Below are 13643 nucleotides of genomic sequence, written 5' to 3' on the forward strand. Positions count from 1 at the left end.
ACGCGTAGGCTGGCATACCACTTGGAACAGATTAAAATCTAATAAAACGCCGATAAAGTCAGAAGAAACTTTGCATGGTGATGTCAAAAGGGACCAGTCAATATTTGGAAAATTGAAGTCACCGAATAAGTAAACGTTATCAGTAAGGAACAGCTCAGAAGCTGCAGTTATGCTGTTACGCAGATCACTCCCTGTCAAAAATTCCAACAGCTAATGGTCTGGAGGAACCCGTAATTTGGGCATGTTGGTGACGGCCTGAAGGCGGCGGCCTGAAGGCGGCGGCCTGAAGGCGGCGGCCTGAAGGCGGCGGCCTGAAGGCGGCGGCCTGAAGGCGGCGGCCTGAAGGCGGCGGCCTGAAGGCGGCGGCCTGAAGGCGGCGGCCTGAAGGCGGCGGCCTGAAGGCGGCGGCCTGAAGGCGGCGGCCTGAAGGCGGCGGCCTGAAGGCGGCGGCCTGAAGGCGGCGGCCTGAAGGCGGCGGCCTGAAGGCGGCGGCCTGAAGGCGGCGGCCTGAAGGCGGCGGCCTGAAGGCGGCGGCCTGAAGGCAGCGGCCTGAAGGCGACAACCTGAAGGCGATGGCCTGAAGGCAATAGTCTGTTGGTGAGGGTCTAGTAGCGATGGCTTGTTGATCCCGTCACTGTTCGGATATTGCTAGGCCTACTTTGAAATACATTATGAGCACCTGAGCAGTGTACTATACAGAAAAGCATGCTATCCCATGAGCCCACGTTGTCATCTGGTCAAGAGGGGTAGAAATGCTCCACGATACACAGACTTTATGCAAATAAACATTTTATTACAGTAAAGAGCAGAGTTCAACATTCGGTGGAAGAAGCAGAGCCCGATCATTGCACAGACACTACAGGGGAATTTTAAGCCTATGTAAATGCAAGCACTGACTATGAGATTTTACATAATACCATCATAATTGTCCAATGCTTCCTGAAATATGCCAGATATGTTCATATAGAACAGGAGCATACGCACCTTCCTTCTCTAATAACAGAGGTTGTTACCATTCGTGACGGTTTGTCTGCATTAGCAGAAAGCCTACATGCTGCACCGCTGACCATTTTGATCTTACATAGAGAATCCACCAGGCAGTCCGAGCCTTACAGAGTATAGCTAATACTTTTGACATCATCGATATCTGCAATATTGTGCAAACATTTCCTTGTCCTGTACGTGTGGTGTGGGCTCCCCACACTACGCACCGTCTCACAGAAACTGATGATGCGTCCTGTTCCCAGAGGGTCATGTCATCTGCCTATGCTAAAGTTGTCCGCAGGAGATGCCGTAGTGCCTGCGAGAGAATTTCTTTGCCGCTCCACGCGTGCTTTAACTTCATCGTGTGGATCAAACCTACCCGGCGGTTTAACTCGCCATAAGGAGGTGGCACTGAGAAGAATCCACATGGGTGCTGCGTTAGCGCCTGCTGTCAAATCTTCCTGGACCATCCAGACTGCTCCCCTGAACTGCCCTCTCTGACCAGCCCCTGCTACGAAGGCCACACTAGACCACTTCCTAACAGCTTGTCCTGGTCTTCGTGTGGCCCGCAAGGTACACCTTAGAAGACACGCTTACCCTACCAGACTGCCTGGCACAAGAGTATGGACACATGGGCCACACCACCGAGAGTTGTTGGCATTCTTTGGGGCTACAGGCCTGCATCAATATATTTAGATCCTTATGTTGAAAGCCATCATCATCATCAGCCTGATTATACCCACTGCAGGGTGAAGGCTTCTCCCATATTTCTCCACTTAAGCCGGTTCTGTGCTAGCTGCATCCACTTGACCCCTGCGAACCATCCGCCCACCTAACTTTCTGCCGCCCCCTGCTACGCTTTCCTTCCCTTGGAATCCAGTTTGTTACCCTCAGCGACCATCGGTTATCCTCTCTTCGCACTACATGTCCTGCCCATGTCCATTTCTTCTTCTTAATTTCTACTAGAATGTCGGTAACTTGAGTTATTTCTCTGACCCACTCTGTACGCTTTCTATCTCTTAATGTTACCCTTATCATTTTTCGTTCCATAGCCCTCTGGGTTGTCCTCAACTTAAGTAGAACTCTCTTGGTTAGCCTCCACGTTTCAGCCCCATAGGTGAGTACAGGCAAAATGCAACTGTTGTATACTTTCCTCTTGAGCGATACCGGTAAGCTGCTAGTCATAATCTGCGAGTGCTTGCCAAATGCGCTCCATCCCAATCTTATTCTTCTTGTTATTTCCTTTTCATGGTCCGGATCTGCGGTTACTACCTGTCCTAAGTAGACATATTCGCCTACTACTTCCAGTATTTCGCTACCTAATGTAAACTGCTGTTCCTTCCCGAGGCTGTTTAACATTACCTTAGTCTTCTGCATATTGATTTTCAAGCCTACCTTTCTACTTTTCCTGTCTAGGTCATCAATCATTATTTGCAGTTCATCCCCCGAGTTGCTTAGCAAGGCAATGTCATCAGCAAATCGCAGATTACTGAGGTATTCTCCATCTACCCTTATCCCTAACTGCTCCCATTCCAAGTCTCTGAATACTTCCTCTAAACAAGCTGTGAATAGTACTGGGGAGATTTCGTCTCCTTGCCTAACACCTTTCTTTATGAGAATTTTGTTACTTTCTTTATGCAGAACTATGGTTGCTGTGCAGCCACTATATACATCTTCGAGCACTTTCACGTACGGCTCGTCTACCCCCTGATTTCGCAATGCCTGCATCACCGCCGATGTTTCAATTGAGTCAAATGCTTTTTCGTAATCAATGAATGCTATGTATAAGGGTTGGTTATATTCCGAGCATTTTTCTATCACCTGGTTGATGGTATGGATATGATCGATAGTAGAGTACCGTTTCCGAAACCCTGCTTGATCCTTTGCTTGATTACAGTCTAAGGTTGTCCTAATTCTATTAGCGATTAACTATTCTATTAGCGATCGAAAGCCATACTTGCACGATAAAAAAAAATATTACAGCGCCCATTGGCAGTTGCAGCCGCTGGGAGCTATTACATGTGGGTCCCCTTCCGCTTCATATCACCCAGCTTCTGTGAGAGGTGCTTCCGCACCTGCTTCAGCCTCTTGCTTTTCTCCGTGCCTTCCACGTCGCCCATGTAGACGTGGAAAAGTGCTGCACAGAAGAACAAAAGACATGGCACATTAGAACATAACTTTGTGAGCAACTAGTTGGAAGAATGATAAAGGCAAACTTTATCTGTCATGTAAAGGTGAGAAATAATCCATGTTTTCGCATTACCTGTGCAAATGATATCAAAATGGGCACTGAGGCTCATATCCAGTACACATGAAAATCAGCTCAAGCTTGTTTTGCTTATTTTTTCAAACATTAAAATGACACCAAAGAGGTACGCTGAGAATGCTATTCTTAATTCAAGAATACAGAACAGCACAGGTGAGGGATGCTCAGCATTACCTTCAAATGAAGCGTGATTCAGTGACCAGCTTAGTCCACACACGACCTGAACCAGTGTTTCATGCAATGCAGCACAGGGTCAAAAGGTGCTACTGAATGCCTTCTTTTGAAAAAAGGTCACATAGCCGGAGAGTCTGTGCCCGCAAAATGCTATTTATACCCACAAGAGGGCCGCCGCACTCCGGTAAGGCTTATACCCTCAACTAGGTAGCTGGCAAATGGAGCAAACCAAAAACATAACCCAAAGGAAGATTCTCAATAATTAGTAGCAGTCAAAATATTTCATAACATATGCTGGACAAATTAAAAGGTGTACCCCATGACCATCAAAACGCATGCGCAGTCTTTATATACATATCGCACATCCCAGGCTAACACAGAAAGGATATACAGTAGCCGACGGGTAATTCGGACTCCAATAATTCGGACTTGTAGGATATTTCGGACTTCAGTGAGGCACCGTCAGTCACCCCATAGAAGCGCATACATATTCGCGACGGATATTTCGGACTTTAAAAGTCCGAAAGTTCGATTTTTCGGACTAATTTCAGTCCCCTGCAGGCCAAAATCTGCCATCTTATCGGCTTTTCGCCGGCGCAACAAGCGTCATCTTGGATTGAGGTGGATTGGCTCTGCAGTTGGATTGGCTTGACATGGTTTCGGTGCCCTATTTTTGCCAGGAGAGGCCCCTGCAATCTCTGCCACTTCGAGGTGGCAGTCGGATTGTCATCGCCGTCAACCTGCTTTTGTCGCCAACGCTGACGCGGGCAGCTATCTCTTTGTGCTTTGTCTCATACGTCCGCCGTGTTGTCACACGAGTTTCTCCGACCGCGTCAACCGAGTGGCGCGCCGTCAATCCTTTGGCCGTTTTGTGATTGCGTCCGGCGGTTCCACCGCTCTGAACGAAAAGTGCCTCATTTTTGCGTGTTTGACGAGCGGTGTGGTGCGCACTCGGGCTGTGGACATGGCCCCGCCAGTGCTGCCGGGTCCGTCAAAGAAGCGTGGGAGCTATTCTACCATGACCCTTTGGTGCAAATACAAGCGCAAATCGTCGCCAGCAAAAGAAATTTGCCGCAAGGTAAAATCGGCGACTTTTTTAAGCCGATTTCCTCTGAATAAAGTGATTTTTTGTGCTTCACGGATTTTTCGGACTGTTCGATTATTCGGACCATTTTTCGGGTCCCTTCAAGTCCGAAAAAACGGTCGGCGACTGTACCGGTGCCACTGGCAGGAAACATATTGCACCCAAATATCCACAAGACATGTGCTCACTCGCTTTGTGCAAACCTGATGTTATCGCCAACCTATAATGCAAGAAACGACGAGATCGTAACCGTTTACCTTAGCTCCTGCTGAATTTCACGATTTATGCAAGTGCAACATGCCTTTTATCAACTTGGAATAAAAAGCTGCCTTTCAAGAGCTTTACTTCTGAATATACTCTGAAAATACATACCGCAGCAAACCCACGAAATACAGAGCACCCAGCTGTCTTATGCGGAGCACTGAACTTACATCCTAGTTATGCAGCAAATCCACCAATCTTTTCTATGTACGGGTGTACCTATCCACTTTGTTTCCTTAAGTGATGCACTGAGTAAAATTCAGGACATTCATCTCTGCCTTTTAGGGCATGACATGACAGCCTTCATGCTTCCTGTCTTGGCTTCCCTTGCATATCCTCATTTGCATATGTGCTTTCCAACTCATCAAATCACTAATTCATTAATCTGTACCTCTGCTATTCCAGAAAAACTCAACATACAGCAGCAAGCTAAAAGATAATGTATTGAGAAACAAAGCTGGTACTGAGAAACAAAGCTCTATCTGAACCAAGCCTTGCAAATGTGCCTGTGTAGCCTAGGAGCCAAAGGGTTCTGAGTTTGATTCCCATCTCAAAGGAGCTACATGAGTTGGCTCCCTATGCCAACTACGCCATGCCATGTGGTCTTGTAATGCTACACAATTTATCGATAAATCAGTGCCCAGCCATGCCACCTGCAAGAGGTGTGCTCCGATTTTTTATTCACAATGACAGCGCTGGATTTTCTGCACAACAGTACTGTTGCGTTAAAAGGTCTGCATGAGTCAGTTGTTCAACGCTTGACTGCATAGAGTCTAACCATATGACACCAAACAGTTCCATGCATCAGCATTGTTGCAGCCCCAATCTCAAGCTTTGCTTCAATTGCAGACGCCTTTTTATCCTTTAGACATTACTGAAAGCAAATAGATAGACTCACCTTTTAGTGCCGAGACCTTTTCTGGTGAAAGGGCAGGCTTCACTTCTGTCATGCCAAGTGACCTCGACTTGTTCGACAGTACCCCAGTGACGCTGCGGCTCCTCATTTGGTCTGGCGTCCAGTAGAGGTGAGCCGCAGCACGACAGAACATTGAGTAAGTCGGCGATTTGAGAAGTACGTCCCACGCACTCCGGTCAATCCATGCATTTGCGCCTGCATACACCTGCAGCGAATTCCCAGAATTTTACATCGGTGCACTAATAGATTTCACATTTCAAGTCCAAATGTTGAGAAACTGTAGAGAAAGCACAAATACATGCATACATACATTTTGCTTTGCAGTAAGCAGTATCTTAAATCATGACAATATTCAGAAAGGTGCAATAGTAGTATGCTTTTTTTTTTTTAGTAACACAGAAATTTGAGCTAGTTGGTTCCTCTTCGATAGTTTATCGGTGCTGCGACAGGGGACGAGGAACAAGAAGAGACAAGACAAGTGCTCGGGGCGAGCGCTTGTCTTGTCGTCTCTTCTTGTTCCTCGTCCCCTGTCGCAGCGCCGGTAAAATATCGAAGTAGTATACTTGCTCTTGCTCTTTTCCATGTTCTCTATACACCGTGGTGCACTGGCTTCAAGTGCATGCTTTTTAGAGGCCAGTTTAGCCCTGAAACAATCCCAATCACGCAATCTACTCCTGGAACTACAGCAGTTTTGATTGATAAACACTTCATTGGTGAGGTACAAAGGCGAAGAGGCAACCACAGCCATGGTAACTGATTCACGAGGCAAACTCATATACGGACTAACTATACGAACCAAATGCATCCGCACAGCGGAAGAGGTGGCAATAGCCTAGCAATCTCAAGCAAACCGAAGAAAACACAGTTACTGGATAGTCTCGAACTTGTAAGCTGCCTGTCGAGCCTACCAAAACAACAGGATTAATCACATAGCAAACCACAACTACTACTGGTTGACAAAGAGTCTCTAAGAATGCCTGGCTGAGAAGCACTTGGTTACTGAGTGGTAGGTGCTAACATTACGATGCAAGGATTGCAATTTCTTGGCTGTATGAAAAAGGTAGTTAAGCAATTTGCTGAAAATCAGAATGGCAGTAGCAGAGATGGTCGACAATCGGGGGTTGTGAGTGCACTGGCATGAACGGTGGTTGAAAAAGATAAGCTCAGATATCTAAAGCAGGAAAGAGAGGAAAAAGGTGCAGTGTTTGGAAATGATTTCATGAGGTTTAGGGTAGGTTATAAGGTATGCTGCTTATGTGAACTCCAGAGACAAACAAACAGCAAAGTGATTTTTTTGGTAAAAGTTGTGAAGGCCGGGAAATTGGGCTAGCTGGGAGGCAAGAGGGCACAGCCAGACAGAACAGAGTAAGGGAGGGAACGCTCTTCATGGAGTGCCCCAAGAGAGTTCATAGAGGCCTGAGAAGCTGATGAGCAAAGGAGAAAAAAAGTCATCTTGAGAAAATGAGAAATGCGAATCTAAGCCATCTGCTCAAGAGGGTTACCAAAGCATGCCAGTGAGATATGGAGGTTTTAAAGGGAAGAAGGTTTGCCTGGTTAAGAATCGTAGTATTGATGCATGACAGGGTGCCGGTGTCTCGGGTTTCACTGAAATAGGAACAAAAATCTTCAGGTGTGGTCAAGGTGGTTGCCGAATATAGCGTATGTAATGCTGTCCTCACCGAGAGCGGAACAGATAGCATTAGCAATCAGGGCCACTTCGAGCTCCCACAGAGTGAAAGGGCAGTCTAGATCTAGATTAGGTTCACCCGTGTAGGCCAGACAGAAAACAGAACAGTAGATAGAAGGCAATTACCTTCCCATCGTCTCGGGTAGAACCTATAATGCTGTCTTGCTCACCAGCCCTGTCGAACTCGCAGCTGCCGTCTTCAGCTTCGATGTCCTCATCACCTGAGGATTTTTGTGCAAGATAAAAGAATTTTAGTAAACCTCAGCAGTAAAGTAAATGACAAGGCAAATTGACTACTGTTGCTTGACACACAGGCCATTCACATTCACATTTAACAAATAAGTTGGCCAATGATTATTGTACTCTCTAATGGGAACTTTTATGGTCTGCCCATTAGATCGACCATGCTTGTCCAACACTTAATTTCTACAAAAAAATATACTGTCATGGAAATGTACCCTGAAGAACATGTCCAAGGTAGCTCATTAAAAAAAGTAGTTTTCAAAACAATTTCAAAACAAATTTGGTGGATAGGTGAGTTTTCAACAGTTTGCACAACCTTCACTTTGAAGCCTTGCAAAATGGAATTATTTGCACCCAGTTTTCCAGCTATATATATATTGGTACTCCACATACTCCCAATGCGGTAACAGCTATAAAAAAAAAACAATGAAGCACAGCAGATTTTGAAAACTTTTCAAATTATGAAGGAGAATACAGTGAAAGCTTGTTAATTCAAATTTTCGGATAATTTGAACTAAACTACTTGGTCCGGCCAAGAACTATAGACATCTGTGTACAAAAAAGCCTGTTCATTCAAAAGCGAGTCGGTTCTGCTACGGATAATTGAAACTTGCGATTAAATACTTAATTCGAGCCCTGTTAATTTGAAAATACAGACAAATACTGTCAGCGCGGTCCCAGCTAATGCCCATGAATGGCTAGGGGCACCACAGATTACGTGAGAGAACTTCTTTTTTTCTTTGCGAGAGTCGTTCTTCCTTCCACCCAACAGTCGTCAACGGAAACACATAACACTGGCTTTGAGCATCGTTCACTTCAAAAGGTGTTTGCTGGTTTCGCGCATTTAAATGATTGATTGTCAGCAGACGGTGCCAGCCCCAATCCAGCTCAGCATGGTAACACGAATGTACTGTTCTGAAAACGAGGCTTGCACAACTGGACAAGCACTTGCACACTTGCACTCTGCCAATCCTCCCCCCCCCCCCCTTGCCACTAGTGCTAACATCAAAAAGGTAAATACACTATGATGTTACTGCTGGGCCCAATCTTAACACTGCCAAGAAATAAATGCGTTGTGGACCATGATAGCGCAAAACGGAGGGATGCGCTAACGACTAACGCCTTTTTTTTTTTCTTTTCAAATTCTTAGGCACAAATTGGTGATGGGAGAATTCATTACGCGAGTGGGTTCGTTATGCAGATAAATATGGTAAATTTACCATAATGCAAATGGTTCTTGTCTGTCTTTTTGAGCCCATTCGATAATTTGAACATCGGATAATCCAAACTTTTTTCCTAGTCCCGCGAAGTTTGAATTAGTGAGCTATTACCGCATCTCGAAAAATATAAAACTCAAAACTAGCAACTTCGTAATATGATTATAGGTCCTTTTGGTAATATCCACACTAAATTTTGACTGCCTGGCAAGCCTAGCTCAAGTTTAAGGGTGCATGTTCATTTGCAAGCAATACACAAGTTGTAAATTGTGAACGTTTACAAAAGTGGCCTATCTTTAATTTCTTGGAACGTGTTCAATCATGAGCTTTTGCATGTTGCGTTACTTTTGTATTTCAGGGCATAAAATAATGGATATGACCCTGTTAGCAGTATTGCTCCTACAGATAGGCAGCTGGTTGGAAAGACAGAGTCCAAATTTTAAGCAACCAAAAAGTCGGTGAATAGAAAAGAACACCATTTGTTTTTGCACTAACAGGTTTGTAATCATATCTGCCCCTAAAAAGACTCAGCAATGTTTAATTACCTTCATCTGGGCTTTGCCATGACTTCCTGAATCTACCATGCACACTTGATAGATCTGCCACAAATAATATTAAGAACTTGTCACTGCACGAATAAACTGAAGAATTGAAGAACTATTCACAGACTGAATGGTCACTTCAGTTGGGCATGAGCTTTCTACCTGCCGCTCTGGCCATAGCAGCAATTCTGTTAATAAAGATATAGGCAAGAAACAAAAGGGCGTTCTGAAGTATCATTTCTGAAAGCTGGAAAGAAATTGAAGAAGGCCTTCCTTTTCTACAGGACTTTCAAAATTTGAAACGCATCTTGTTCGCAATCAAGGGTATTTTCCAACATGGAGACTTATCTGGCACTCCAAAATCAGTATGGAACTCGCCAGCTCAAAAAAACTAGACTTTGGACAGCACAGGCTGGTATGTGGACACGCCAGATCGGCTATGATTTTTATGGCCTGCTGCCACTACTAAGACGCACTCTTCAACTGGAGTGCACAGTCATTACAAATAGTACACTTCCCTATCTCAAGCCAACACATCATGGCAGTGGAAAATCTGCACATACTAAGTGCCATGCTTTCTTTCCCCAAGAAATCTTGCCACAAGAATGTATTATCTATATGGATGCTGCCATGCTAGCTGTAGATGCAACTCAACACATATACACAGCCTGGTTCAACCAAACTATTCGTGCACAGGACTACCAACATCACACCACCAACTTTCTGTTCCAGAGTATGCAAGCCAAACTGCAAGTGGTATCTCAATTCAGCCCTGATGCATGACAATGGTACATTCAAGCATTATCATCTATACAGACTTGCAAGTAACATACCGAACCAGTTCCAATGTACACTACAGCACTCACGCCACTTTCTAAGACTATGATTTACTGGGTCTCCGCAGATTCTAATCTGCCAGGCAACAAGGAAGGTCTATCAACTAGCACGTGCATATCTACTCTTCATGCTAGCCAAGACCTAGCTCCTGCTTATACACAAACAATATGCTGCCAAGCTCCTCGAGAAGCCGACCTTATATTTCAGCGCAAAATAAATTGCTCTCGCTGCTCTGGCACCTTGCAACCACAGCAACCCCTTTCACCTGACTTCTCACTTAAGCAGACCATTACATTTTGCAATATCAAAATGGTGATTACGCTGACTCCACATCACCACCACCCCTTGCTACACCAGGGCTGACTTAGAACACCTGCTCTGGGACTACCCCAGATGCACGCTCTCCAGCAACGCACCCTGAACACTGTACCACTGGGACTTCGGCCAACCTCTCTCTGGTTCTGGGCACGTTCCCCTCTCCCTTACCAAACCAACTCGCTCCACAGCAGTGTCTGTAGGACGCAATACTATAAAATAAACATTTAAAATCAGTCATGCTCCCAGTATTTCTGTCAACCTTGCCAGAGGCCTCTTTAAAATGAGCTTCCTGAGATTGAGCCTGCCAGATTGTAATAGAGAAAGTGAACACCTAAGAGGGCTTGACTAATGCGTGGTGAATGCATGTAACAGTAATGACAACGCACATATTGCTTGGACCAGAGTTTCCTGCTTACAATGTTTGCTTGTCCAAGCCAGGATATTAGTAACAAGCCCTTAATTAGCCCGGCAATAGCGATCAAACACTGCATAACAAGATTGCTCACCGAACATGTCTTGGCCATTATTGCTGGCCACTGCATCAGTGCATGGCAATACCGGATGCACTGATGTCATTACTGCAGGCAGTGACGGCACTTCTGGATGCACTGCTGGCATCACTGCCTGCAGTGATGGCACTGCTGGAAGTATTGCTGGCATCACTGTAGGCACTACTGGAGGCTGTGCTGTAAAATTGATACCCTGATTACACATTCACACACAAACGTGTACATTTAAACATAAATCCTTAAACTAGGACATGCCTTTTCTGCACTGTGTCTACACATCTTTTGCGGCTATAAATTCAACAATAGGTTACACATTCTGTCCCTATGCCACACAGACATGCTCTTACGGCATGGTTAAAGCAATGCTTTATACCTGCGTCGCGCCTGGTAACATGGGCAACATATATGACATTCTTCCTCGTGGATAATGGCAAGACAGCAAATAATTAACATCTACCATCTACCAAGATAAATTATGACTAACTAGTGTTTTTACATGTCATGCTAGGTTTACCCACATTACACCTCCGCAACTGTTTTCCTTTTTCCAGCGTTTAAGCAATGTATTTTGAGTGGAAGCAGCACTATTACTAGAAACTGGCATGACTAGAAACTGCTTACCTGAATGATGTGGGACATTGTGAGTGGCTGCAGTCTTGGTCAAGGTGGCAGGTATCGCAGTCCGTTCTGCAACATTGATATGTTTAAACCTTCAGATCAAACATTCATATGAGATCTGTAAAAAGCAAATGGTGTCTATATGTATGTCACGAAATCGGCGCACCTTTTTATTAAGGCAGCGTGACACCGCATTGAAGGTTCGACGTCTTTCAAGAAACGGCTTCCTCCCAACGCGAGGAGAGCGCGTAGCCTTGTACGCATCGGTGTCACCCTCTTTCTCATCACTCGGCGATGACGGTGACTCAACCGGCCAGAATGTGCTCATCCTATCTAGATTTTTTGACGACGCATAGCCAATGACGACACGGGGCTCGACGGGAGGAAAAGTGAACGCTTCAACAAGCAAAGTTAAGTGTGTGCGTGCAAGCCTCGGCATGCTGGAACAGACAGACGCGGCGCGCCCTATTAATGGAGGTCACGTCGCTTGAGTCAATCAGTCAGTGTGTGAACTAGTATTATGACGTGTTCGCAAGTGCTTCTCCTCAACTTCCGGGAATCACCCGCTGCTGGCAAGCCCAGACCTACAAGGGAGCGACACTCGTCTTGCATGACGGCCACATCGTGACTCTCAAGGCGTCGGACTGCAACAGCGCCCGGTGAACAATTTGGTGTTTGTTTATTTGACTCTCTCGTGTATTCTGTATTGTAAAGCCTTTGTGTTATTAATACCTCTTTAGCTGAATGCTTAGCGTTGTTTTCTGCGAACCTCTCGTCTGTGCATTTTTAGTGTTCATGTGTAATCCTCTGTATTGCCTCTTGCAGTATATAAAGTTTTGTTACTTCTGACTCTGACCCTTACTCTGGCTTGAACCAGCGAAAGCTGGGCACCAAACGGCCACCCCCTTCTGTCACTACAAGGTACTTAAATTCCGGCTGAGCTTGCCACGCAAGTCGAGGGCATCTCCTTTACGACCGGGACAGCTACCCCCACTCACTCTAAGGGTGTCTGGGAGTGTGCGCACCATTAAGGACGCATCGTTAATAATATCTACCACATACTAATCTAATAAATCTTTTTGGAACGAAAGGCATGAAGTTAATGAGGCAAACATAGCTGTTAATATGAAAAGCAAGAGTTTATCACAAGAGTCTATTCTTTCTAATGAGCTACAGGCCTTGTTGAACTTCCTAGGCTACCTGTATTGCACAAAATTTTGCAATAGTCTTACACAAAGCATCTGAACTTTTAAGAAATTTGCTATGTAATTGGCCTTTACTGAAAAAAATATATATATTTCAAGCTTATTAGAAAAAAATCATGCTATAAGCAAGACCATTTGCTAAAGCAGTATTGATAAACTTAACCATGCACTTTCCTCACCTAGATCCCGCAGGTCATCATGCCTGGCTGCAGGAGTAGCTGGTGGTGCTGGGAGCATTGCTGTAAAAGTGACACATTTACATTCACTTTCATGCATCATAAATTACATTTGGATAGGACCCCTAAGAGGCAAGGTATCCACACTGACATTGAGATACACACAGAATAATTTGGAGCGCTACCCAGGTAGCCGCTTGGTGGCGAAACATGGTAATGCAATCAACAGTCAAACCTAGATTACAGCTGTGCTGCTCCTACTTGGGAAATGCTAGGGGCCTTCTCGGCATTGCAGAAGTGAGGGGTATGTGATGACATAACTCATGCTGCACTGCGTTTACAGCGAGTCACATTTTGGCTCGCGGACTGTGGCAAGTATGCAGCCTTCTCAGTAACGATGCTGTGCAAGTTCAGCAATCATGCCCCAAGACTCATTCAGTGTTATTTACGCAAGCTTCATTACCCCTCACTTCCCTGTGTAACACCGAGAAATGGTAGTCTAGGTCTGCTACGGAATGAGGCTTGAGGCTCACTTGTTAAGGAGGCCACGCATGCACAGATTGTGGCTGTATTTGTCTGCCGGTGGCCACCTGTGTGGTGCTCTGA

The 13643-nt window shown here is 45.3% G+C and overlaps 1 protein-coding gene across 1 annotated transcript; it reads right to left on the bottom strand.

Moving 5' to 3' along the window:
- Positions 1 to 210: 210 nt before the first annotated feature.
- On the bottom strand, positions 211 to 13244 carry LOC146187481 (uncharacterized). Its single transcript, XM_084608217.1, has 7 exons — positions 13041 to 13244; positions 11660 to 11725; positions 11036 to 11215; positions 7499 to 7632; positions 5668 to 5890; positions 3004 to 3121; positions 211 to 577 (listed from the first exon to the last, which is right to left on the bottom strand). The coding sequence occupies exons 1-7, from the start codon at positions 13138 to 13140 to the stop codon at positions 211 to 213; spliced, it is 1188 nt and encodes a 395-aa protein (XP_084464343.1). The 5' UTR covers positions 13141 to 13244.
- Between the last annotated feature and the right edge of the window lie 399 nt (positions 13245 to 13643).

The sequence above is a fragment of the Amblyomma maculatum genome, chromosome 6 (genome assembly GCF_055883805.1).
Source record: "Amblyomma maculatum isolate TAMU_Amacu chromosome 6, ASM5588380v1, whole genome shotgun sequence".
In the NCBI taxonomy this organism is placed as follows: Eukaryota; Metazoa; Arthropoda; class Arachnida; order Ixodida; family Ixodidae; genus Amblyomma; species Amblyomma maculatum.